The sequence below is a fragment of the Mustela nigripes genome, chromosome 12 (genome assembly GCF_022355385.1).
Source record: "Mustela nigripes isolate SB6536 chromosome 12, MUSNIG.SB6536, whole genome shotgun sequence".
Taxonomy (NCBI): domain Eukaryota; kingdom Metazoa; phylum Chordata; class Mammalia; order Carnivora; family Mustelidae; genus Mustela; species Mustela nigripes.
In genome coordinates, this window is record NC_081568.1 from 146,084,277 (window position 1) to 146,111,406 (window position 27,130).

Here is a 27,130-nt window from a genome sequence, read left to right on the forward strand (position 1 = left end):
GAAGTACACGCTCCTGCCTTGTCTGGCTGCCAGTCCGATGGGAACCCAAGTCCCCTGAGGTCTCAACCTGGAGTTCTCCAGGGAAAACAGAAAGTCATTCTGATGTGAAGTTCTTCCGATTTCAAAATGTTGGCCATACAAAGGTGCAGAAATCAACACATTACCCCAAACACCCAGACACCGTGTAGACCAACTGCCAGCTCGATCTCAGCCTTGGGCCTCAGTGTCCCAGGCTCTGGTAGAAGCTGTGCATGCTCGTGTGTGCGTATGACAGTCTGCAAACGCAGGTGTCCACACCCACATGTGCTCTAATGGGGGCCCTCCTCCCCCAACCCTTCCTCGATAAACCTCCCTCCGCCCCAGGCTGCTCTCTGCTGGGCCCACCATGAGGGATGGGAAGCACTCTGCTCAGGCCTGGAGCCGGCCCCCTGCAGAGGGCCCAGAGACCCTGGCCAGGGGTCCTCCCTTGCCAGCAGGCCCCGCAGTCACAGTCCCCCAGAATTCCATGCTCAGTGCCGAATCCAGCCCCTGCCACCTGAGTGACCAGGCTGTGGGCTTAGCCTTGTTTTTTTCAGCTAAGAAAAAGAAAAGCAGCCTCCAGGAGTGTTCAGGCTCATGACTGCTGGAGGCCATGGAGCAGGGAACGGGACCACTGGTGTTGACCTAAAGGTGGGTTGACAGTGGTTGGTCGCAAATGATCGGAGACCAGCGCAGGGGTTGGGGGGGGGGTGGCTCTGCTTCTGGAGACAGGGACAAACTGTGGGTGACCCCCCCACTCCCGCCCCAGGTGATGCACAGAAGGTCTGTGCCTGAACATAAGACAAGACTCTGGGAGGGCGGACACTCAGCTGGGGACAGCTCGTTTTCACACATGCATATTTGAATGTTTTACCGAAAGTAGGTAGGGTGAGATTGAAAATTTAAAAATCAGTAATGAATGATTAAAAAAAAAAAAGACTCCCATTTCCTGGAGCTCCAGGGCTCCTCCGGGGTCTCCCGCGGGAAATGACGGGGGCATCTGAAGCGCTCCAGGCCCCTGGGTTCCCTTGGCATGGCCGGAGGGAGGACTCACTTACCCGCAGTCCTGAGACTCCGTCTGCGCCTCGCTGGCCGGGCTCTCCCTGGGGAGATGCGAGGTTGCAGCCACGTGTGCATGGCCACCCCATGCCCATCCAGTCCCTAAGTCACCCAAAAGTGTTGGGCCCACATGCTAGAGCCCCAAGGGACCTCTGTAAGCAGTCAGTGCTCCAGAAACAGAGCTCCTGTAAGGAGGGTCCAACAGGAGCCTCCTCGGACCCCACAGTGTGTAGAGCTGGGCCACTGAGGGATGGCCTGGCTTCCCCAACTGCAGGATGACTGAGCCACATGGCCAAGCTTGGGGCAGGGGCTTGTCCTTCACCCAAACCCATGATGACCCCTGGGGCCAACCTCTGACGGCCCGCAGAACCAGACCCCAGATCCCACGTCCTCCCGCAACTCCCCAGTTAAAAGGGCAAAAGGAGGCAAAGCCACATAACCCCAGGATGGGGGCACAGGTCTGAGCTGCGCATGGCGAGGCACCTTTGGCCCTGGGGCGCCGTCCACACCATTTTCTCCTGGAGGCCCCGTGTTCCCTGGCTCGCCCTGCAATAGAGACATTTGTAGTGAGTGAGTGTGCCAGGGGCCGGCTGGGGCTGCAGGCTTTGTGATTCCTGGGGAACACGCCTGAGGCCCCCTGGGGCATAGTTAGGGCCCCTGGGGGCGGCTCAGGTGACATTCTGGAGACAGGGATGATACCCTTGTCCTACCTAGGGGACAGGGTAGAGTGGGCGCCACCCCCCAAACCTGCACTGTGAAAGGGCTGCTAGGGGCCTCACCAGACAGCTGGGAGCCAAGGGAGGCAGGGGCCCTCTGGGGGAGGCACAGGTACCTACCTTAGGGCCTGGAGGCCCGGGGAGCCCTGGCTGGCTTGGAATCCCGTCGTCACCCTGAGGAGAGAGCAGCTGAGGCTGCAGCCCTGAGGCCCAGGCATACCGGTTTTGGCTGTCTCCACCACCCCGCGCTCCCCTGCCCACCAGCCCACCAGACCTCTGTGGGTGCCAGCATTGGTCACACTGGGTGGGGACGGGGGGCGGGGCAGGGCAGGTCCCCCAGGGCCAGCCCAGAGCACGCATGAGGTGGGGGTTGGCGCATGGAAGAGAGGGGCGGGCAGGTGGAGGAGAGGGGATTGGCTCCTTCAGTCAATACTGTGAGCGCGTCTGTGGGCCAGGCAGATAGGGTCCCTGCTCAGTGGGGGAAGAGAGGAGCCCGAGGGCAAGGAACTATCCAGATAAACCCAGAGCACCAGGCCAGGAGGTGGAAGCAGTGCTGGGAAAAGAGTGTAAAGGGGTGTTGGGATGGAGGGACTCAGAGTGACCTAGGGGAGCTTTTTGGAGACCTGGCAAGGGAAGGGGTGGAGGGAGACCACCCCAGGCCAGTGGTTCCCAAACTCGAGTGCATGCCAGTGTCACCTCAGGAGAGGTGCTGGACAGACCACAGCTACAAGTTCTGGTCACCAGGGGGACACCTGAGTGGCTCAGTTGGTTAAGTGTCTGCCTTCGGCTCAGGTCATGATCTCAGGGTCCTGGGATTGAGTCCCACATCGGGCTCCCTGCCCAGCAGGAAGTTTGCTTCTCTCTTCTCCCTCTGCCCCTCCCCACTGCTAGTGCTCTCTCTCTCTGTGTCTCAAATAAACAAATCAAATCTTTAAAAGAAATAAATAGGGGCGCCTGGGTGGCTCAGTGGGTTAAAGCCTCTGCCTTCGACTCAGGTCATGATCCCGGGGTCCTGGGATCGAGCCCCGCATCAGGCTTTCTGCTTGATGGGGAGCCTGCTTCCTCCATTCTCTCTCATTGCCTGCCTTTCTGCCTATTTGTGATCTCTGTCTGTCAAATAAATAAAACAATCTTTTAAAAAAAAAAAAATAAAAGAAATAAATAAAAGTTCTGGTCACCAATTCTGATGGGTGCGGGGTGTATCCACACCACCACCCAGGGGATTCCCCACTACAATTTAACCCTATTCTGATACTTGTCAACCTGGAGAGAGGGTTGGATCCCACAGGTTAAAGGTCCAGTCCGATAAGTCAGCACCCCCTCCCCCACCCCTGCACCCGCCACTTTAGGCACCAGAAGAAAGCTTTGTTATAGATTGGTTCGTCATAGACTGACGGTTACAATGACCTCCTCCCTGAGTTCCATTAACTTGCTAGAGCGGCTCACAGAACTCAGGGAAATACTCTACTTACTAGATTGCCAGTTTATCATAAAGGATAGAAGTCAGGAACAGCGAGATGCAGTGGGCAAGGCATGGGGAAGGGGTGCGGAGGGTCCATGAGCTCTCCAGGAGTGCCGCTCTCCCCAATTCTCTCCATGTTCACCAACCTGGGAGCTCTCAGAATCCCCATCCTTTGGGGTTTTTATGGAGGCATCGTGACAGAGGCCATGGGTCAGACTGGTTCAACGTGCAGCCCCTCTCCCTCCCTGGAAGGCTGGAGACCAGGACTGAAAACTCCAACCCTCCAATCACATGGCTGGTTCTCCAGGCAGCCAGCCCCCATTGGGGGGGGGGGGCTGTCCCTAAAGTCGCACAATTAACATAACAATAGACACCTTCAAATTTGGTTCATCACTCAGGACGTTCCAAGGGTTTTCGGAGCTCTGCTCCAGAAACCAGAGGACTAAGACCACATATGGATTATTATTATTTTTTTTAAAGATTTTATTTATTTACTTGACAGACAGAGATCACAAGTAGGCAGAGAGGCAGGCAGAGAGAGAGGAGGAAGCAGGCTCCCTGCTGAGCAGAAAGCCCAATGCGGGGCTCAATCCCAGGACCCTGAGATCATGACCTGAGCCGAAGGCAGAGGCTTTAACCCACTGAACCACCCAGGTACCCCCAAATATGGATTTATTATAAACCACAACATCCCAGTGGCCTGCCCCTAGTGTCTCTGACTAGGTGGGTCCAAGATAGGCCTCCAAATGCGCCTAAGCCCCCAGCGATGCTGTGGTCCCAGGACCACACTCTGAGAACCACTCTCCAGGTCCCTGAAGTGGGAACGAATTTGCTGTGTTTGCAGAAAGGAAAGAATCCGTGAATAAGTGAGTAAATGAAGGAAACTGGGCTTTGAGACAGAGGACGTGGGTCTGGTGAGGACATCCCTGTGGCCACCACCCGCCCGCCGCCCTGCGCCATGGGGAGCCCCTGCCCATCTCCCTAGCCACTTCCCACACCCCCACCAGGAAGCCCTTCCTGGGGGCCCCCCTCACCTTCTTTCCAGGAATGCCGGGCTCACCCTAAGACGGGAGGCAGGGGGTGCAAGAGAGAGGTCAGAGCCCTGAGAACATGGCCCAGACACCAGGCCACCTGCTCCTCCGGTAGAACTGGCCTTGATGACCGGGGATGGCCCAGAGACCCTGGCCCCTCAAACAGGTGCACAGGAATGGTAGGGCTGACAGTCCATGACTCCTCTCCTGACCAGTCCCCTCCCCCCATGCTGAATGACCCTGGACAAGTCCCTGCTCTTACAAGTGGGCATGTGATGCCACAGCCTCTGGGGGGTGTTTCTGAGATGAAGGAGAAAACAAGGAAAGCCCTTCTTCTTCAGGCGGACCCCAGTCCATCCCCCGCTCCCCCCCAGCAGGCAAAGAAGAAAAGGAACAGCTGACCAGAGGGGTAGGGGAGGGGATGGGAGCCCATCCCTCCCAGGCCTGGGGCAGCGGACGGGGATCACTCACCTTGGGCCCTGGGAGTCCCTTCAGGCCCTGGAATAAGAGAGGAGAAAGTATTAAATGGGATACCGGTGGCTGCTTTGGGGCATCATTGTGTAAAGGGGGACGCCAAGTGCCAGACGGCAGGAGGCTGGGCCATGCTGCCCCTTCTAGGCCTGACTCCCACATCAAGGGTTGCTTCCGTGTCAGATCTCAAGCAGGGCAGTGGCCTGGGGGGGGGGGCGCCCTCCCAGGGATGCAAAGCTGGGGGCCTGGCCCATCGGTTCCCCACTGCTGGCCGTGAGTGGGTTGGGGGCTTCTGGCCCCCTGAATGAATGGGGCCCCAGGCTGCCCCAATGCCCTGGATACTGACCATCTCGCCGTCACGTCCAGCCTCTCCTTTGGGACCCTGGGGAGGCAGAAGAGGAGACCATCTTGATGAAGGGACACAGGGACTCCACGGTTAACGGAGCCCACTCCCTGTGCTGGGCGCTAGGCTGGGGCTCCAAGCCGTCTCGTTTCATGACTGGGTGTCCTTGTTCCCACTTTGCAGATGAGAACGCTGAGGCTCAGGGAGCTAGGTGCCCAACGGGAATAGGAATGGATGAGACAACTCAGTAGCTAGCTGCCCCAAGAGGGGACCCTGGTGGAAATTTTGTGGCAATTTGGTGGAAGGGCTGGCTCTGCGTGGGAGGGGAAGGACAGGCCTAAGTCCCTGCGGTAGGGGAAGGGGTAGTACCATGAAGCCTGGCCTGCAGAGTCTGAGTAGAGCTATAGGAGGACAACTGAGCCTAACTAGTTAATACTGGAGGGAGGGAAGGAATCGGGGGGAGAGCGAGCCAGAGTGGGGTGGGGAGAATAAAATCTGGGGAGGAAATACCTCCATATGGGTCTCGGGGTCAGGGTTAGGATCGAGACTGAAATTGCAACCAAGGTCAGGTTAGGATCTCTGGTTGTATTTGGGGTTAGGGTGCAGGGTAAGAGTCGGGTTTGGAGTCAGGTCAGAGTGTAGGGGCCAGAGGTAGGGTCTGGATAACAGCCAGAAATGAAGGTGCAGACCAAGATTTGGGAATGGGTTTGGGGTCAAGGTCTTAAACGGCACTTGGTCTAAGGTGGGAGTGGGGCAGGTGTCTGGGTTGGGGTTAGGGTTAGGCAACATGGGTCTGGGTCTGAACCGGGGACAGGGGTATTCTACCTCCATGCCCTCTCTTACCGCTGGGCCTTGTGCTCCCCTGGGGCCATCTTTCCCCGTGTCGCCAGGAGGGCCCCGGGCTCCAGGGGGTCCAGGGGGCCCCGGAGGCCCAGCAGCTCCATCTCGCCCTTGGTCTCCCTGGAAGAGATGGGGCCTGACTTACTGTGAGGGGGAGTGGAGGGGCTCCAGTCTCCAGAGTGTAGCCTCTGCAGATGACTGGCCACCCCTCCTCTAGCCCTTGTGGGTTTGGGGGTGGGGGTCGCTCAGAGGAAAGTGTTTGGGTCCTGGGCTTCTCAGCAGCCACAGGGACAGACAGGTCCCTGTACTTTGACATAAAAGCTAAGGGATGTGCCATTCTCCCAGCCCTTAGTGCCTGGAGCTCAGCTCTGGTGTTCCGTTGAGATGAGACATGCTGGGTACAGGAGCAGAGCATGTGGGCCCCACCAGCCCCTTCCCCCAGAAAGGGGTCTGCACATGTCCTGAAGGGCCTTCCTCGTAGGCCAGCCTCTTTATCCCGTGCTGGAGGTATGCTTCTGGGGCCTTACCCAGAGTGATGAAAACTCCCGCGGATGCTCACAGCTGCTCTAGGGGTAACGGCCCAGACTAGAATTAACCCAAATGTCCTTCCGTGGGTGAACGGCTAAGGGACGGTTAAGCGACAGCCGTGTCACAGAGCACAGCTCCACCATAATGACAAGGAACAAGGCATATCCACCTTGGAACAGCTCCGATGGATCTCGGGGGACGATGCTGAGTGAGAAAAGCCAATCTCAGTGGCTCAGACTCTACGGTTGCAAATACACCCAGGGTGGACATGGAAAGATCATGAAGATGGAGGAGGGATTGGTGGCTGCTGGGGGTGTGGGCAGGGATGGGGCAGGGCGGGAGGGAACTGAAGAAGCACGGGGGATCTTCCTGTGGTGGTTACCGGAGTCTACTGAGTGTGATGACGTCGCCCAGACTTTTCAACACACCCTGATGGGCAAGATGGCTGAGCTCCCCGTGAGGCAGGGGATTCTGTCAATTATCTGGTTGTGAGACTACATTGCACGGGGAGGCAAGATGTCACCATTGGGGAGCGTGGAGGACAGGTGCATGGGGTACGACCTCTTACAACTAATTGTGAACCGACAGTCATCTTGCGATACAAAGTTGAAAAAAAAAAAAAAAGGAGAGCAACAAAGGGCCACAAAGTCTCAGTCATGCAGCATCCCACCCCCAACTCAAGGACCTGATGTTAGTACGGGGTCAGACCTCAGGCAGCCTAGTACGGGGTCAGACCTCAGGCAGCCAGAGCCCCCACCTTGTGGCCCCCAGCTGCAAGGAAAGGGGGGCCACGGTGCCACTGGCACTTCCTGCTGCCCCCGTGGCACGGGACAAGGTCATGGGGCACACCCGGCTTACAGCAACAGCAGTCCCCAAACTTCCCACGGCCGAGAAAGGAAGAAGCCTCTTGCGGAGGTAACCTTCCTCTGACCCGTGCACCCTGCACTCATCTCCCTGGAAGCTGGCTCTCTCCAAACCTTGCAACCACCCAGCCACAGCACTGTATCGACCCATTTTACATGTAGAGCAGTCAGGAACAGAGAGGGTAATCATTTCCCCAGGGCTGCAGAGCTAGGAATGGCAGCAGCTCCTCAGGGCCACTGAGGCAAGCGATGCCTTTTGGACGCGTTCTGAATCTCTGGCTCCCATAAAGTGAAGGTTCCCCTCTCTTGCCAACTGGACCCCAGACACAATTCATTGGTTTTCCCCAATTAAAAACCAGACTGAGGCTCTCAGTGTCCACTACTCAGGGTCCCGACCCGGAGGCCAGGACTCTAGTCTGACATATAGCAAGCTGACAGTCTTGTTAACTTGCCCAGGTGCAGGTGGGGACGGTGGTGGGTAATTCCTGCTCCATTTGCTGCTGTGTCAGGAAGAACTAGAAGACACCCCAGCCCCCGCTCCCTCCACAGCCCAGGGGCCCCACAACAGGCATCACTGGCCTGGACTCTACTTATTGGGGAGGTAAATGGGTTTCGACACGTGAGCAGGTCCCAGCAGATGTTGGTAGGCTCTGGCCTTGAGTTACTCGGGTTACTCGGGACCCGAGGCTGGCCAGCTGCCTTGCCTGTGTGTTGGGATCGGGCTGGCTGAGGTCTAACCATGGAAACGCAGGGGTGAGTCAAGGGAGCACGCAAACCAGCAGGCCCGGACACGCCACTGGGCCAGGCTACCTTGAAGACGTGGCGACTGTACCCATGATGGTCTCTACTTATAAAGCCTGGATTGAGCCGTGGAAAAACCATCTAGCCAGCAAACAGGTTGTGTGGTCAGGAAGGCAGAAAGGGTGACTTAGGAAAGGACAAAGCTGTTTCGGGGGGCGGGGGAGCCACTCAACCCAGCCCAGCGACCGGGAGAGGAGGACTATGTTCTCCAAAGATGGTCGCTATGCTCTTTCCCATCCCACAGGACCCTTGCAGTGGGCCCCCCTTCCACCATTGCCCCACCGAGAGAGAAGGTCTGCTCCTCTTTCCCCACGTTGACTCTGGGCAGGCCCTGTGGCTGATGGGACAGACAGTATGCCACGGAAGTGAGGCGTGCCAGGCTCTTAACTGGCCTCCTGGAATGCTAGTCTTAGCACGCCCCTCTGGGAAGCCCACTGCCACGCTGGGAGAAGACTTGAAGCGCATACCTCCCCACTGAGCTCCCAGCCAACAGCTGCATCCATTGAGGCCATGGGAGGGTGCTACTGTCTTGGACTGGCTTCAGTGAGAGAGATCTGCCCCCCCTCCCCCGTCCACAACGGGGGCCGTTGTTGTTTTAAGCCATGGAACTTTCAAGGGTGGAGGCTGTTTTGGAGGTGGCTGGAACCTTGAGACAACGAGAGGATACCCATGAAGGGTGGAGGGAGGGCTCTGGGAAAGATCTCTCATGACTCCTGGGCTGGGGGAGCTCGTCAATTGAGGAGTGGGCACCCCCTTTCCAGAAGATCAGCATTTGTACACCCACCATAAAGCAAGCACAAGGCTTTTTCTCAGTGGTCACCAAATTCAATGTGGGTGCCCTGGCTCTGACTTCAGCTTTTGGGAACCCCATGGTTGCCCTCCGCCCTCCAACCAAAGGCCCAGCACAGAAGAGCTCTGTCCTGGGGCCTCAGCCTGACCAGCCTGGGGCTCTTGGCTCCTGATCGTGACCACCTGTTATATGGGCCCTTCTGGTCTGGTGGCACAAACTGGGCTTGGGGCCGTGGGGTCACAGAGTTGGGACTGGGACCGGAACCAGGACCAGGATGTGGCCCAAACTTAGCCCTCTAGCTGCCTCCCCTTCCCATCCCCCATCCACAGTGCCTGCCCCTCACCCCTCCAGTGCTTACAAATGCTGGCTGTGGGGGTACTCGCTCACTGGCTACAATTTCCACCCCATAACCTTTTTAGGGAGCAGCCCCCTCTACTACAGATGGGCCTCCATCCCAGTTGTGGCAGGAATGGAGGGGGCACGCTGTTAGGGCCTCTGATGTGACCCTCTGCCCAGATCTGTTTTGTGGGGCCCATCCGACCTAGGCTCCCCACTCTGCTTCATTGAAGAGACCACAGGTTTGGCACAAGGCACTTCCGGGTCCCTAGGGCCCTGGGGGCACCGTGGGCCAGGGGATCTACTGTCTCTGGGCTGGGTGCTGGATGCCCACCTTTATGACAACCTTTGCTATAGTAGCCTGGATAAGGTGCTGTCAATCCCACCCACCACAGTTGGAGAAACTGAGTCACAGAGGGGAAAGGGAGTTGCTTAAGGTTACTTGGCTGGTAAGTGGCAGAGCTCAGCTGCTGACCCATAACCTTCCCTCTTCCTGAGGTGCCAGCCATCCTCAAGAAGGTCCGTCTCAGGTCTGGGGGCAGTGCTAGCCCCACTGTCCCCACTCTGCCCCCCATCCACCATAACAAATATGACTGTGAGGAAGCCCTGGGTTTTCCAGCCCATGGCCACTTAAATGAAACCCCACAGAAGGACAGATGGCGGGCAGTGGGCAGAGACCGTGGGCCCATGAGGTAAGGGGCAGGAACCCAAAAGAGACGCTAGATACGCCTTATTATATGGTAACGCGAACTGTGTGGGGCGGGTGAGGGGGTCTTACGTCAGCTCTTACCCGAGGGCCAAGGTTTCCTGGTGCGCCCTAAGGACAAAGAGCAGGAAGATGGGTTACTGCTACTATTTTTACCCTATCACACGTATTAAGCATTTACTCTGTGCTCCCTGCTTTACCCACTTAGTCTCACCCAAGTCTAACGAACATATCACGAGAGTTTTATTTCTAATCTCCATTTTCAATGAGGAAACCGAAACACAGAGAGGTTAAGTAGCCAGCCTGAAGTCTCACAGCAAGCGCACACACAGGACTTGGAATCAGGCACTGTGTTGCCTGTGGCCAGCCCCCTAGTCAAGGCAGAGCAGAGATGAGCTGCTCCCCATGCCCTGCGTCCTCTTGGAATCCTGGAACCTCGACACAGCAAGGAATGGTAATTACTTGAACATCTAAAGTCACCAAGCTTTGGGGCTGGATGTCACGAAGGGACGGGTGCCAAGATGCCAGTCTCTCTCTGGGTTCAAAGCCTCTGCTTTGTTCAACCGGAGCCAGCAGAAGGAAATCACTTCTCTGTTAGGTTGCTTTAACTGACAGATGGGGAAACTGAGGCCCACGGAGCCGGCCAACCCATCGAAAGCTATGCGGTTGGTGGCAGAGCCCTAAGGCAACCCTGAGGCTCTGAGCCTGGGATCCTGTGCCCGGCACAGCTCTGAGGGTGGCCAGGGATGCTGGCTGGCCTTACTTACCTCGGAGAGCACATCACAGCGGGCGGCTGGAGTGGACGTGGCCCAGATGTGGATCCTAGAAGGGTCCTGCCACATGGGCATCTGCTCTGGCCCCTCCCTGCTCTGATCCTGCCGTGGGACACATGGGTGGCCCCTCCTGCCCCCTCCCCAGCCCTCCAGGGGTCTGCTGTGACATTTCATGCCAAATGCCAGTGAAGCTTTTCTCACGGGGGGTGCTGTAAAGACCACAGGGGCAGCTCCCCACCATTTGTCTGCCTGGGGGGGCCACACACTCCTCACAAAGAATACCATCTATAGTGACTGTTCAAACCCCCGCCCCCCAGACCTTCCTGGCTCCGGCCCCTCCCCCCTCTCTTCCATGATTTTTTGCTTCGGAAACTCCTCATTTTGCGAAGACCTTGCTTTGAGTTTTGTCATTCTCTGGTGTGGAGGGGACTCCAATGTCACCCCCTGGGCACTCGGGATTGTTAAATATAAGCTGTGTAACCATTAGGAGGGAGGCATTCTTAGCCCCACCTTCCAGATGGGGAAACTGAGGTTCCAGGAGGGGATGTGACCTGCCCGGGGCCACACTCCAGAGCTGGGGTTTGGAGGCAGGTTTCTGGCATCCTTCATCATATCCGCATCTAGACAGCTGCTGGCATCACTTACCTTTTCCCCTTTGGGGCCTGGAAGTCCCTGCAGAAAAAAAGGTAAAGAAAAACAGGCCTGAGTGGGGAGGACTGGGCTGGGTTCCCTAAGGCTTTGAGCAGAGCTGTGGGGAGCTGGGTGGGGAAACACATAAGTCTGTCTGCTTTTAATGACAACTGCCCTTGCTGGGCCCAGGACAGCTCCACACCCCGTTCCTCTGCATGAGGGGTGCCAGGGGACTTGAGGGTGGCCGGGACCTCTCAGCTGAGGTAGGAACACATGTGCTGTCACTCCCCCCACAGAGCAGAGCCCTCCAAGCTCAGCTCCTCCTGTGCCTGGTGGCCGCTGCCCCTAACTTTCCATTATCCCTTCTGTCCATAATAGGTTTGCTGGTTCATTCCCTTAACGACTTGTCCACATAAGAAGTCAGTTCATTTCTCCATCCTCTGATACGGCACACATCGTCTGGCAGCTCCTCAATCACTTACTATTTCACTCATTCCTTCACTCTCTTGTCCACCCAACCATCATGCATCTGTCCACCTGCTAACTCAGTTAGTCTCCCGTGCGTCCAGCCACTGTACAATCATTGATTCATAACCTCATCTGACTATCTTTCTACCCAACCATCCTTCCTTCCTTCCGTCTACCCACCCATACACCCATTCATCAACCCATTCATTTATCTATCCATTTGCCCTTTTATCCAACCATTTATCAATTCATTTTTTTAAAGATTTTATTTATTTATTTGACAGAGAGATCACAAGTAGGCAGGGGGGAGGAGCAGGCTCCCTGCTGAGCAGAGAGCCTGATGTGGGGCTCGATCCCAGGACCCTGAGATCATGACCTGAGCCGAAGGCAGAGGCTTAACCCACTGAGCCACCCAGGCACCCCTATCAATTCATTTTTTTCATCCATCCATCCATCCATCAATCCATTCATACATCCTTCCTTGCATCCACCCGCCATTCATCTGTCTGTCCTTCCATGCAACGATTCATCAATCCATTTGTCCATCCATCCATCCATCTATCCATCCATCCATCCATCCACCCACCCACCTGCCTATCCACCGACATCCAATTATTTATTTAATTATGCTGTCTCCCTGAGCAGCGTGTTCATTCTGCTGAAGATGCCTGTGGACCATAGGCTCCTGGCCCAGGTGTTGAGAACTCATCAGCCCAGTGTCTACCATTGGGAAGTCTTGAGACTGGGGGGTGGCGGGGGGAATGCTCTGTGCGTGGGGCTTGCTAGGAGAGGCTTGTATGTTTTGAAGGCTGACTCAATGTCAAAGTGCAATTTACACTTCTCCACATCCCCAGCCTGCAGGGCTGGTTCAAGCGAGGAGGGTCAATGGACCCATTTGACAGAGCCTCAGGCTTGTGAGGTGAAGGGCCCCCCAAGGGTGCACAGTCAGCAGGTAGTGGAGCTGGATTTGAACTCCAGTCTGATGCCCAAATGACTTCTCTCTGTGCTGAGCCGGGTTCCCGGTGGCCCCTTCCCTCTGGCACCCTCCCCCATCACTTCCAGCCCCACAAGTGGCCCAGTCCCAGGACCACCTAGAGTTTCCCTGTAATCACTTACGGGCTTGCCATCCAGACCCAGCGGCCCCTGGAAATGAGAGAGACAGAGAGAGAGGTTACACACCAGATAGGCATTTCCTGTGTGTTTTATGACCCAGAAGCACTACTGGATATCAAAGACCAAAACCTGACGTGAGCCTGTGGTCTGAGTACATTTCATGCGAGGGCATCTGGGTGTTTACTGTCCAGAATCCCCTCCTCCAATGACAGAGCCCTTCTTCTTCTCCAGGACCACCCCCATCTGCACATATGGGGCTTGGGAGTACGGTCACATTCCCTCAACCAGGGTGAGGGGTTCAGGGATGAGTGTCATGTCTGGGACTTTGGATGGTGACCCTGTAGGGGAAAGAGGGCTCTTTTCTCTGATGGGGCTAAGGTGGAACTCCTGGGGGCACCATGTGGCTTGAGGAAGAGCCAACAGAGAGGAAGCCAGAGTGGAGAGACAGAGAGCAGAAAAGGTCGGCTGCTGAAACCCCCCGCTACACACTTTATTTGTCCACAGCTTTGCTTTAATCCAGTTCGAACTGAGTTCACTCACACGTAAGTCAGCAGGGACTGAACGCATCCTCCCGCAAAATGCATGTGTTGAAACTTAATCCCTGGGGTGATGGCCTTAGGACGGGGGGCTTTTAGGAGCCTCATGAATGGGGCGTCAGCCTATTCAGAAGAGAGGTTCCAGAGAGCTGCTGGCCTCTGTGTCCACCATGTGAGCACACAGGGAGGAGGCAGCTGCCTGCAGTCCGGAAGAGGGCCTCCCACCAGAACCCCGACCGCACCGGCACCCTGACCTCACACCTCCAGCCTCCAAGACTGTGAGAAGTCGATTTCTGTTGTTTCTAGACCACCCAGTCCGTGGCCCTTTGTTAGAGCAGCCCAAACAGGCTAAGACAGGCCTGAAGAGTCCTAAAGGCTCTTTTAATTCCCTGCACTGCTGTGGCCTTAGCAGGCCCAAGTCAAGGTCAAGAGAAGCCAAATCTCCCAAGGCTGGGTCTCAAGGGCTGGCACATCGCAGAGGCTCTGGGGGCTCCATGGTGTCTGCAGGGGGTCAGGGACGGCTGCCAAGCAGCCCCCACAGGCGCCCTCTGCCTGTCCAGCCGCTGCCTGCTCAGAAAGCCCCCCTGAGCTCCCCCACCAGGTAAGAGTATACAAGAATCCAAGGGCAGTGCCACCAACTGGGTCTGACCAGTCTCTGTCAACCCCTGTCCTCCTCCCTGCGCGGCCTCCTCATCCCACAGACGCTGCAAATGTTCTAGGCAGTTCCACTCTCCTGACCCTGCACATGAACCGCATGCCCGCCAGGCACACCCCTTACCCCCTTGTGTACCATCCTCTGTTCAGTCACCTCCTCCTTCACGATGCCCTCGGGGCTCCTTCACTTCTCAGAAGTCAGGCCATCTGTCCCTGCACCCGGCCCCTTTTCTAAGGGTCGCACATCATACCGTGCATTGTCACTGTGTGGTCTATACAAGTCTACCAGCGGATCCAGGAAAAGGGTCTGACCTCTGTGTCCCCAGTGCTCGGATGAGGCCTGGACAGAGCACATGCCTCTCAGTGTGTGTTGAGTCAAAGCAAGGAAAGGTACTGAGAAAGACAAAGCGTGAGCAGATATGTCTGCTCCGAGGCAGGACAGACAAAGGGTTCTGGCAGTTCTGAGCAGGTGGACAGCCTGCCAGGCTCTGGGAGGTATTGGGAAAGATTAGGGAGTTCTGGCCTGAGAAAGTAACAATTGGAGCTTTAGGGAGGGCACCGTGGGCAGAGAGCACAGCCCAGAGGCACAGGGCCTGTGAGCAGCAGACAGGAGCTCTGCCTCAGCATCAACCTCCCTCCCATCCTGGTCTCTCTCACGTGTCCCTGCCCTGCGGAGGCTGCACTCTTGTGCCTAGCACTGGTGTCCTCATGGCCTGGCTCAGCCTCTACCTTGGGGCTGTCCTGTGTCCCTGGTCTTCCCAAGCTCTCTACTTCTTTCTCATATCATGGCTTCACGTGGGCTGTTCCCTCCGCTTTCAAGGCCCTGCCCTGGCTCCTCTACCTGGGAGACACTCTCTGGCTCCTGGAAGCCAGTCTCTCCTCCCTCAGGTCTGCACACGGCCTGGGGCCCAACAGTGAACAGTCAGTTTCCCTGGGTGCACAGTCAGACCTCCCTGAACTGGGCCAGCTACGTCCCCAGATGTCCTAAGAGGGCCTTTTCCTTACACCAGGGCCTTGCTCCAGGCAGAAAGCCAGGGCAGTTCTGAAAATTTGTCCCTTAAGTGGCCCTGGCCACCAGCCTCAAGGTCGGCTGAGGGTCTGGACTTCGAGACCATGTCCTGGGGGCAGAAGGAATCCCAGGAGATGGGGTGGGGTCTCGGATCTGAGGGCTCCTGGTCAGGAGGGCTCCCAGGCTGCGGCTCACCAGGGACTGCCCTCGCTGGCCCACCTCCTGCTGGCTCCCAGCTGGCCTGACCCCTGGATCCATGCGCCTGAGGCCCCCCTCTTAGTCTGCTAAAATTGGACCCTGCTCCTCCTCTACTCCCCAGGACCAGAATACACAAGGGGCCCAGTCCCACCCTGAGTCTCACCTGGGGGCTCCTCGTGGCCCCCATACTAAGTCTGAATCACCGCAGCAAGCCTGTAAGGCAGGTGTTATCATCCCTGTCTTTATAGGAGGGAACTGAGGCCCAGGGAGGGGAAGGTCTCGCCCCAGGTGACCCAGCCAGAACAGGCCAGGGCTGGAGTCCAGAAAAGCACTTCCACTCCGTCCTCCGGGCGCCGATATCCCCCGGCCATGCTCTCTCGTCTGCCCAAATCCCTCATGCAGACAGAGATGAAAAAAGAGAAGCTTAGAGCTAAGTTAATCTCCTTTCTCTTCCTGTGCCATGCCGTGCAGGGAGAGAGGACACGGTGGGCCTCACAGCTAAGTCACTGGCGGCAAAGGGCCCCTCACAGGCCCTGGGACTCAGTGCAGGGCTAGTCTGAGGGAGGCGGGCACCCCTCTCCTGGGGGCCACTGAGGAGGAGACTCTCCGTGGCCACACCCTTCCCGGCCTCCACCCTCACTGCCGCCCTGGGAAGCAGGCCCCACAGCCCTATCCTACAGATGAAGAAGCTGAGGCATCGGGACCATCCAAGGGCTGAAACAGGCCCTCCTCTCAAGGCAGTTCTCCCTCTCCCACAGTACAGGGCAGCACCCTTGACAGGTGGCCCCTAGGTCCCAGGGGACCTAGGACAGAGGCTCACGGGCCTTGCCTTCCTTCTGGGATTCCTGGGATGTCTGTCTCCCCAACTGAACAGCCCCTCTTTGGGCAGAGCTCTCTAGACCCTCTGTCACCCTAGGCCTCTACCAGAGAGAGTGCTGGGTCAGACAGACGTGCTTGCTGTGTGACCCCAGGAGAGCCACTCAACCTCTCTAAGAGTCTCAGCATCCTCATTACCTGTTCTCTCCAGCAGGGCTGTTCCTGCCCTGGGTTTGCCCCAGCTTTCCCCTAAACTCTGCCACACCGTGGCCTCCTGGCAGCCCCTGGGATTTGGAGAGAGCTGCTCCAGAGGTCTCAGGGAGTATATGTGGGGCCTCTGGAGGCCCACGGACTTTCACCCACCATGCTGTTTCCTGGCCCCAAGCTCTGCTTTCCCAGTTCCTCCACTGCAGACAGTCCTGCTTCCACCTGGAGAACTACTTGTTCCTCAAAGCCCAGCTCAAATGGCCCTTCTAGGAGCCTCTAGGAGCAGCAACATCCCCCGAAGCTGGGTCCCCATCCTTCTGGAAGAGAGCCCCGGGGCTGAGCTCTAGGAGACATGCCAGGTGGTCAGAGGAGGCTGGCTCTGGATTCAGACATATCTGAGACCAAATCCAGCCTTGCCCACATGCCAGCTGGTGACCTGGGCCGCCTCACTTGTGACAAGGAGATGCAGGCCTCCCTGCATCGCTGGCCTCTGTGTGTGTGTGTGCATGCACACGTGCTATGTGCACTCAGGAGAACACATGAACTGTGCAGAAAGAGACAGGACAAAGCAAACCTCCTTCACCCCTCCCCAGCTCCTTTCCCAGAGGGGCGGCACAGGTCCCACTGTCTGCATGACCCCCCCCCACCCCCCCCGCTGGAAGCAGTCCTTGTCTGGAGAAGCACATATGTGGAGCCCTGCCTTTCTTATTTTTAAAGCCCTCTATGGGCTACACAGTGAACATCTGTGGGTCCATCTGGCTTCACCCACAAGGCATGTCCTAGCCCTCCTTGCCACATTCCACGAAAGGCTTATGACACATGCTGAGACCTGAGCATCATCCCCGTGGCCCTTCCCTAATACCTGCAGTCTCTCCCATGCAATTCCCTGGAGAACTTTCTAGAATGTAGACCTGCTCTCCTGTTGCAGCCCCTCTGGGGCAGCCTCACTCCTGCAGGATGATGTCCCAACCTCCTGGTCTGGTGCCCAAAGCCCGCCTGCCCCTTGCTGGGCACAGAGCATGTATCTTGGTTCGGCCCTTCCTGGGGCTGGGCCTGTCTCTGGTCCATCAACGCTGGGTCCCCAAGCCCCATTCCAGGATGTCTGCAGTATGGACAGAGAGCACACAGGGCTGTGGGTACCCTGTTTTTCTAGAAACGGGAAGGCACTTCCACTCCGTCCTCTGGGCGCCGATATCCCCCGGCCATGCTCTCTCATCTGCCCAAATCCGGGAGGCTGTGTGGACCATCTATGAACCAGACGTTTCCATGGGCTGGAAGGATGCCTGAGCCAGGCTCTGGAAGTCCTCAGAGGAGCAGAAATGCTCGAGGGAAGGGCCAGGAGTTGGTCTGAAGGGAGTCAAGGACAAACACGGGGTGGAGGGTACAGTCAGCCTGGAGTGAGGGGCGGAAGGGTCCAGACTGAGTGTTCTAGCCGACAGCAAGCCAGTCTTGGGCAGAGGAGGGCCATCAGGAGTGCAAGCAGTCTGGACAAGCGGACCCCAGGCCTGGGCAGGGGCACGTCCTTGATGGCAGGAGCCTTGTCCTGTCAAGGCAGCCCTCCCCCGCCCCAGACTAGGGGGCATCTCCCACAAAAAGAGCGGGGAAGGAAGGCACACGGGGCAGCCACAGGCGAACGCAGAACTTTGGCCTTGCCAGGGTTCAAATTCTGTCTCGGAGCCTCCGCTTCCCCGGGACAGGCACTCCAGAGGGTCGGACGCCAACAGCACTGTGCCCGTGGCCAGTCTGTTCCCATGGGCTCCCTCTCCTGCCTGATCAAAGCCATGGAATTCACCAGAGGTTTTCAACACATTCTGCCCTCCAGGAAACCCCACAGCTGTTTACAAGCCTCGGTTCTGCTTTAAATCACTATCTGCCCCCCTCCCCACTGCAGATCAGCAGAGCCCCAGGACAGTTGCCGGATGTGCTGTGCACGAGACACGCAGGCCAGGCAGGCCAAAAGCCCCGCAATGTGCTGGCTTGGTTCCTCGCCTAGCTCAGTGACCTGAGCCACCTAGAGCCTCAGTTTTCTTATCTGCAAAATGAGGGATGTGTCCTTCTCCTCTCCAAGGATGTGTCCAGTAGAAGGAGTCCTAGGTCTGTCTCCTCTGCCTCTTCCTCTCCCAGACCAACCAGAGGCATGAGACCCTAGAGGCAGGCTGACACAGGCATGGGGTCTGCATGAGCCCTGGGTAGTGCTGGGGAGTGACCTTGTCTGGTTCTTCTGAATGGCAGGTGGTGGGACTCTGGCTGCACTTTTGTGGGTCTGCTCCCACCCTTCCAACTTCCCACCACTGAATATTTCCCAAGCAGAGTTCTTCAGAGCCATCTCTTAGGAAAAATTAGCAGGAGCAGCAATGGAGGGGAGATTTCTTTGGGAAATAAGTTTGGGAAGCTGAGTCTGCTGGCTCATTGCTGGAGGGACCCTGAAGCAAAAGGGCTGGGCCGACTGTTTATCCCGCACGGGGTTTGGCTCTGTTCTTCCTTGATTAGTTAGGGCTCAGGCTTCCCAATCTGCGACACTGTCTGCTGCACTGAGCTAAATCCATAAACAGGCCGTGTTTAGGTGCAGACAGGAGTCGATGCTCAGACCGGCTGAAGCAGGGTGCCTGTCTCCCTTGCCAGTTGTAATTCATGCTGACGGCTCCCGTCGGGGAATGGAGCCTCCAAATTGCACCAGGACAGGGCCTGTGGATGTGAGGGGGCTTACCAGGATTATCAGTCCAGGGACCAGTAATTACGGCCCAGATGTTGACAATTCATCAAATTACAAGGCTGTTGGGCCCCAGGGTCCCAGGCTGGGATGTGTGCATTCCTGTGAGAAGGCTCCCTCATTAGAGTGGGTGGGCAGCCGCCGCAGGGCAGGTCAGCCCCATGTGGTTCTGATTTCTCAGACCAGGCTTTACACACATGGACCACAGCAAGACTGTCCGGGTATAGTAATTTCCCGGGCTTGGATTTCGTTGTGGGGTAGAGAGAGGACTGTTGCTTCTTGGGTCCAGCCCGGCTGTAGCTCAAGCCCTGGTGGTGGGCCCCGGTTCCTCCTGGGAACCCCGTCCTGGGATCTGTGGCCCTTTGTAGAGCCATCAATTAATGGTGTCCCAACTCAGTCAGCCATGAAGACTTTAGCTGGGCGGGGTTCCAGGAACCTGCTGAGGTTAGGGGCCTGGTCCAGCTGCCACCCTCCAACTCTTTGTCTGTAGGGTGAAGGGCTGTCCCAGAGCCAGGCTTGTTTTGGTTCGCACAGTTAAGAAACCCAAACCCAAACCCAACGAACTGAATTAGTTGCAATCTTTCAAAAATTGGCATGTCGTGCACAAACATCCAGTTTGTGCTTTTCTAGAAAGGTTGGAAGATGGTGCCGCCTCTCCACCCCCAGGTGGCATGCCTGGCAAAGGTGGTGAGGCAAGAAACTCCTTAGCATAGCTCCGCCCCTGGGCCACAGGCCCCGCCCCTGGCCCGGAGGCCCTGCCCCTCGAGTGGCCCGCTGCCCCTGACCTGGTGATTTGCCCCCGGACCAGGTGATTTGCCAGCTCTGTAGTCGCATCTGGGTTTGTAACCCTCCGCTTAGAAAATCTCCTGGGTCCCTTTCAGCTCTAAGATCCTGTGAGGCCAGGAAGCCATCTGGCTTCTATTTTGGGGAGAGGGCACGCTCAGTCTATCCTGTGCGCGCTGGAAGCAATTACGTCTGTGTCCGTATTATACATCGTGGCTGGAAGAGATGGTGCTATGTCTTTGAACCGATCCCAAAATACCTGCTTAAATTACACATTTGCCTGCTACATGATTACCCTGTCAGGTATCAGGAAAGATGATTCCTGGGTGGGGAGAAGGGAGTCAGATGCCCACCCGACTCCCACTGGGTGTGGGACCGTGCAGTATGGGTCAATGAGGCGCACCCTGTGTCCCTGAGCCGCCAGCCTCTGGGCTGGTTTCTCCAGCCCAGGCACGTGGGGCTGGTCTGGTGGAAGGCACTGGAAGTAGCAGTCTGGGGTGGGAAGCTAGCAGGACGCAGCAGCTGACCCCACAGTAATGGTCTGCGTGTGGCATGAACCACAAGATGGAGATAGTCTAAGGGAGGCAGAAGGTGCAACTGAGAGGACAGAGGGACAGGGATGGCTGGCAGCAGACACTGAGGCTGCAGGTGCTTCGTGGGGACCCCTGGGGTCCCGGCCACACCCAGGCCTCTCCCGTTGCACCCCCTGGGCTGTGAGGCCGGCCCTCCTTGGTTTCCAGACAACGCAATTATCCTGCACTGGTGTTGAATTAGTTGGAACCCTTAAGGATCCAAGATTTTGTGTGAAATCTGGATTTCCAGCTTCTCTCTAACAGTTAGGGAAGCTGTGATAATGATCCAAGTGCGTGGGCTGCACTGTGGCGCTCTCTTTAGGTGGGGCCTGTGGCCCCCCAAGTTCAGCCCTGCAGTTGGTGGGGGCAGTCCTGCGCTCTCCCACATCCATGCCTCACCTATTCCTCCCCTGGCTGGCCCATATAGGGAACGCAACTAAGAGCATGTGAGCCTGCATTTCCAGCTCTGAACCATCTCTCCAAACCGTGGACCCCTCTCCAGTCCCTCACCTGTCCCTGCCTAGGACCTGGCCTCTCTCCCGCACCAGCTTCCACCAGCCTCCCTATCTCCAGCTGCCACAGCCTGGCTTTCCCCAGGGAGGTCAGGCGTGCTCAGGTCTACCTGGGACACGAACCTGAATTTTGTGCCTAAACCCTGAGTGCTTCCCACCTCATTATTCCCCTCTGGCTTCAGCAAGCACCTGGCAAGTACCTCCACACCAAGCTCCCCACCCGCTGCACTGAGTTTGGGTCTGAGTAGCCCTCCAAAGAGGCCCTATTGGTGGAACAACTCACTTGTGGGAAGATGACCCATTGGGGCCAGCCTATCCTTAGATGCCCTTCCTGGTAAGTGAGCGTGCATCCCTTGCATACCTCCAGTGATGGGGAACTCACTGCTTCCTGGGCAGTCAGATAGGTTAGTGAAGTTTTTGTGTCTGTTCAGTCCTTCCCAGGTTGGACACCATTGCAAATTCCCTCCACCTTTTGGCTCCTGGGGAGGAAGCCAACTGGCTTCAAGATGCTAGCTTCTTCCCCCTCGCACCCTCCTGCCTACACCACCCCCACTCTTAACCAAGCCAGCTGGCCCTGTTCTCCGTAGCCTGTCTGGATATTACTCTCCAACAACCTGGGTCAGCACCTACTTGTATTCTGCCCTCAGGTCACACCTCCCTTCCCCAGAGCAGCACCCCTGACCCCTATGTGGCCAGGCCCGGGTTGCAGGTGGTCCCAGCCCTGACCTTGGCGCAAAGTGCCATTGAACTTTGATTCTCTCTCCCACACAACCACAACCTCTAAGAGGGTAAGGACCTTGGGATGTTTTTTCACTCTTTCATCCCAAGTGCCAAACAAAGTGCTTCATAAATCATGAGAACAAAATACACGGTTGTTGAAAGAACCCATTGCCATGTGAATGGATGTCTGGTCCCAACCCCCACCCCCACCCCCGCCCCCGCCCTGGTCTCTAACCCTGGGGTCAGCAGAGGGCGCTCTTGACCCGCTGAGGGCCATCCAGGGCACCTGAGGACTCCTGCGGCGGGGGTGGGGGTATGTGTGTCACAGCCAGGGTTCTGGGGACTGGGGCACTGGCCCAAAGGGGGCTCCTTCAGCCTCCAGGGCTCCTCTTGCTAAGGTCAGCGGCCATCACCGAACCCAGCTTGTGTGCCCAGCATTAAAGGCTCTTGTGGGGTCATTTACGGGTTACCCCAGTGGCCAAAGACAGGTTGGGGATGTGTCTGAGGCCATGTAGTCTATGGAACCCCAAAGCCCATCCTCCTTCCACTGTGTGAGCAAGACACAAGTCCAGTCCCTGACTTCAGAAGGAGCTGGCAGGACCCCCTCTGTACCCAAATAATGGCTTTCTCTCAAGTCTGTTTGCTTGGAAGGTCTGAGTTCGCCTTGGTGACCTGGTTCAGGTCTGTGAAGAAGCCGTCCATGTACTGCAGAGAGGACTGCTTTGTTGCCTGGGGAAGGGAGAAGAAGCTCAGCCAGCAATCAGGCGGGAGGGCTGTGGTGTGCAAAAATGTCACTGCAGGCCTCCCCCTCCCCACCCCACAAAGGACAGGAGGGGTCCTCATCTGCAGGCCCCCTACAGGGTGTCCTGTGGGAGGAGCTGGACTCAGGGACAAGGCTGCTATCTGGGGCTGGGGGCTCTCAGCTACTGCCAAGAAGATGCCCGTAGCTGAAAACCCCCCAAAACCCGTAGCTACGGTGTGTAAGCAAGGCATATAGGGACCCCAGAGGTGACAATCAAACACAGCACAGGTCCAAGGCCAGGGGTCTGAGTCAAGGAGTGTACACTCCTTGGTAAGTGGGACCGTGGGGAGGAAATCCCAGGAGGAGGCCCTCTCCCTCGGGCCCAGCTGTGTCTCCCCAAGGTTCCAATCTGAGGACCATTATCGGGGGCTCGGGAAGTCTCCTTTCATCCCATCCCCGCTCTACCCGGAACCAGGGGGTGGGGGGGCGCGCTGGAGAGCGGCGCCGCAGGGGGCCAGAGGAAAATGAGATGTAGGTTGTCGAAATCGAAAAACAGATGAATTTGGAATATTACAGATGAATCATTTAACTAATTACATTTTTACAATCAAAGCTGTTTTTGAACTTCGAGAGTGCAAGAAAGCATATGAATGTGTGGTGCTCCGTGGTCCTTTTTGGCTCACTTGATTAATTCCAAACGGTCCAACGGAGTTCTGTGTTTCAAAATGGTCCCAGGCTGAGACCCTGTCTCATTGACCACAGTTTAGCCCAGAGCGAGGATAGGCATTCCCTGGGACCTGGGTTCTGGGTGCTGGTTTCTCGAGGCTGGGGGTTCACCCCATGCTGATTCTAGAACCCCTTCCTTCCGTTCTGCCCTGTTGCCAGGGAGGTCTGTCTCTTCTGTGTTCACACAAGTCCACATCAATTGGGGTTTCTGCGGCCTCCAAACCCTGCATTCAACTTCACCTCCTTCCTCTCTCTGCTGACCCCAGAGGCACTGTCCACAGGGGACAGGGACCCCACTGTACCTCCCATGGGGTTGACAGCGCCCACGTGTGTGCTGTGTGCAATGTCTCCCCAGCTTGCCCTCCTGCCGAACTCCTGCTCTTCCCTCAAGACACACCTCAGATGTCCCTCTTTTGTGAGGCAAACCCTGTCCCAAAGAGTTAGCCACTCCTTCTTCCACACGGGGCCCAAAGTCCTGCCCCTATGTATCATAGCCCTCCTGGTGATGCTGGAGAGTTCTCTATATGGGAAGCTCTCATGGCCTGGGTTTTTGGGGGTTTTCAGGAGCGAAGCCAGGCGCACTCCTGCATCCCACCCCCCGTCCTTGCCCACGTCGAGATCTGGACACGCAGTGTGGCCACTGTAAACTTCAGCTTTTCATGACATCAAATGGGCACATTTAGGGTTGAGATGTGCTTTTGAACTCGTGTCCCACAGACCTGATTCCCGATGTCACTGGGCCCAGCCTCACACTTGGCCATAAGGGAGAAACAGACCTGGCTTTATGTTAGACCTGGCTTTCTGTTTTGGTTATTCCAGAGAGCAGGGAATGGTCTGGACAAGCTGATAATGGCGTGGCACATGCGGTGAGCTCCGGCTTTCGATAAAAGCAAGGTAGGAGGTCAAGAGGATATCAACTTCAGATACGGGGTCCTTGGGTACTAAGAGAAGAAAGACCCTCGTGCTACCACATGAGATGGTCCTGAGCCCCCACCTGCTGCCCAAGCCGGTTTGCCAGAGGGAGGAGTCCCCCAGCCTCTGCGAGATTCTGGGCTTTGTCATGTGGGTGGGCCTTCTGTCTCAGCCAAGTGCTCAGCCTCCTCATCTGTCAAGTAGGGAGGAGACCACGGACCTCCCATGGTGATCGCCAGCTCTCAGTAAGTGCACTTGCTTCCCAGGGCATGTTGGAAGGGCTTGGGGGGAGGGGGGAGGGGGAGGGGAAGGGGAAGAGACAGTCCTTTCTTCCCTCAGGAGTGGGGGTTAAATCTCTGAGCCCCTGGCAAGTCAGCTTGTGGTTTCTATAAACACAAAGCCAAGTCTCCCCGGCCTCCAGCCTTGGTCAGCCTGTTAGCCTACAGCCTACAAGCTTCCGGCCACGCAGGGCTGGAGATCTCTCCGGCTTCACCGCCCTGTCCCCTCCCCTCCACGCCCTCCTGCCCCATACCCTTTTTGTGTACTCTGGATATGTAAGTACACAACTCATGACTTCATGCACTTGTTTTTTTTCCTCCAGGAACACTTTCCCCACAAGATCTCAGCATCATTTTCACTATTAAAAGCTCAGCTCAAATGTCACCCTCCCCAAGAGCCTTTGGATGACTTAATCCCCGTTATGCCCACGCACTAGTCCAGCTGGCATTCTCCATACATCCCTGCTTTGTCCTCTTCCTAGCACATTTAACTGTTTGTTGGTTTATCGGTTTCCTTGTTTAGTGTTTCTCTCCCCTTTTCTCTCTTTGTTCTTTTAAATGTTATTTATTTGAGAGAGAGCCAGAGAGAGAGAGAACAGGGAGAGGAAGAAGCAGACTCCTCACTGAGCAGAGTGCCCGACATGGGGCTTGATCCCAGGATCCCAAGATCACGACCTGAGCCGAAGGCAGATGCTTAACCCACACACCTCCCCTTGTCTCTCTTGTTTGGTGTTGGTCCAAAGACCCGGGAAAGCATTTGACACAGACTTATTGCTCAGTGAGCACAGCCCCCCACACCAGCCTGGCTGGATTTCATCAACTCTCCGCATGTTTGGCCTCACAACCTGACGCTCTCCTCATACTTTCAGGTTCATGGAAACCTTAAGTCCTGTAAGATAGGCCACAAATGCATTTTTGGAAAAATGTTTAAACTGAGCTCTGAAGGTGTAAAACCAACCAGAAAGTCACTAAAGCTCGATGTTAAGAGTCAATCAAAATTTCAAAGAGAAAGGATTTCGACATGCAAAAGTCAAGGTGTAGGCAAGATGGAGCCTTTCCTCATAGACAGAAGCCACAGTGTGGAGTAAAGAAATCATTTGTATAAGAAATCTCCAGGGAGTCACAGTGACCCCTAACTGTTCCTTCTACTCCATCCCAAGGCAGATTTGTTTGCTTGTGTTGGTCCCCCTCCCTCACAGCTCCCCAAAGACTACCACTGGTCTGACTCATCTTTGTGCCAGCCCAGAACCCAGCACAGGGAAGGACGTCTTCCAGATCTGCTGAACAGAGCCAAGCCGCCTATGTATGAGATGGCAAAAATCACTTTATCAACATAAATGCTGACTACTACCCCCAAAATGCAAGACGAGCACAGTGCCCAAGGGCTCCTTTGTGGGTTCCACCTCTGACATACAATATTCGGAGCTCAGAATTCCCCCTATGCTGCTGATTCCATGATGTTCCAGGACCAATCAGGATCCAGAAGCTCTTAAAGAAAATGCTGATTTCCTCTTTCAATTATACCTGCAATTCTAATCTCTACCACCAGGTGCCAGTTAGGTTTACACAAACGTTATTAAAACTAGTTTAATCTCCAAGACTGCACTTCTCATTAAAATATAGCCCAAATTAAAACAAGATACATACATGCACTTATTTTTTTAACTTATCATACTGGCATAGATTTAAAAGTATGATTATATCCACAGTTGGCCAGGGTTTGGGGAAATATGCAACATTCCTACGGTGTTGGTGGGAATGTAAATTAGAATAGCCCCCAGGAGGGCAATTTGGAACACATCAAAAGCCTTCAACATATGCAAACCCTTTGGTCCAGCAACTCAACTTCTAGATATTGATTCTAAGGAGATAATCATGGAAATACACCTATATTTATTCCCAGGATGTGGATCATACACGTAAAAGACTGTCAATACAAACACCATAACTTGGACTTGGGTTAAATTATACAGATGAAAAAATGCTATGTAGCTAGTACATTCTAGAATAATTCTGAAGGATGTGGAAACATCTCATGCTATATTAAATGAAAAGAAAAAAAAGTCTCCAAAGAAGTATGTCCAATAATCCCATTTTTAGAATCATAAACGAAAACGAACTCACACATAACAAGTCCCAAAAGAACAACCACATAGATACTGGGAAGACTTATCTGTGGGTGGTAGGATTATGATGATCACTTTTTCCTTTTTTGCGCTTTTCTCTATTTTGGGACGGTTTTCTAATAAACATGCGTATGTTGTCATCAGCAGGGAGCTATTCGTGACTTCTTGCACAGACAGGGGCAAGCTGGCCTCTTTGCAAGAAGGCTGTGCACAAGGTGACCATAGGCGCTTGTCAGTCTACAACCTGCCCCACTGTCCCGCTTGGCTCCTGCGCCCCAGGCTCCTAACTGCGGCTCTTAGGTCCACATATGGACCTGGTTTCAGAGGCTCTTGCTCAGGGGAGCAGCCAGCCTGGATTAATCCAGAACACAAGAACACACAGCATGCACAGTCTCCACCACAACCCCTCCCCCCCCCCCCCCCGACATCTCTTTTGGCCTCACTTCTTTTGGATGTGACATGTTTTTAACACAAAGGAATAAAAAAAAAAATCCTCCCTGAGGCTTGACGCTGGCCCTGCAGAAAAATACCTTCTTCTAAAACTGACAGTTCTCAATCCTTTTCCAACACTGCCAGGGAATGTTGGTGGATCAGAGTGACTTCCTGGGAGCCAGGGTGGCTCAGTGGGTTAAGTGTCTGCCTCTGTCTCAGATCATGAGCTTAGGATGGAGTCCCAAGTCC

At 55.8% G+C, this 27,130-nt stretch overlaps 1 protein-coding gene across 1 annotated transcript in view; it reads right to left on the reverse strand.

Annotated features, from left to right (window-relative positions):
* Nucleotides 1-27,130, reverse strand: part of COL23A1 (collagen type XXIII alpha 1 chain) — a 313,942-nt gene that overhangs the window by 13,257 nt on the left and 273,555 nt on the right. The window contains exons 6-15 of the mRNA XM_059416135.1: nt 12,952-12,978; nt 11,383-11,409; nt 10,049-10,075; nt 5,944-6,060; nt 5,104-5,139; nt 4,758-4,784; nt 4,290-4,316; nt 1,914-1,967; nt 1,561-1,623; nt 1,077-1,121 (exon numbers count right to left, since the gene is read on the reverse strand). Coding sequence (XP_059272118.1) covers nt 1,077-1,121; nt 1,561-1,623; nt 1,914-1,967; nt 4,290-4,316; nt 4,758-4,784; nt 5,104-5,139; nt 5,944-6,060; nt 10,049-10,075; nt 11,383-11,409; nt 12,952-12,978 — 450 coding nt within the window. The remainder of the gene's footprint in view (nt 1-1,076; nt 1,122-1,560; nt 1,624-1,913; nt 1,968-4,289; nt 4,317-4,757; nt 4,785-5,103; nt 5,140-5,943; nt 6,061-10,048; nt 10,076-11,382; nt 11,410-12,951; nt 12,979-27,130) is intronic.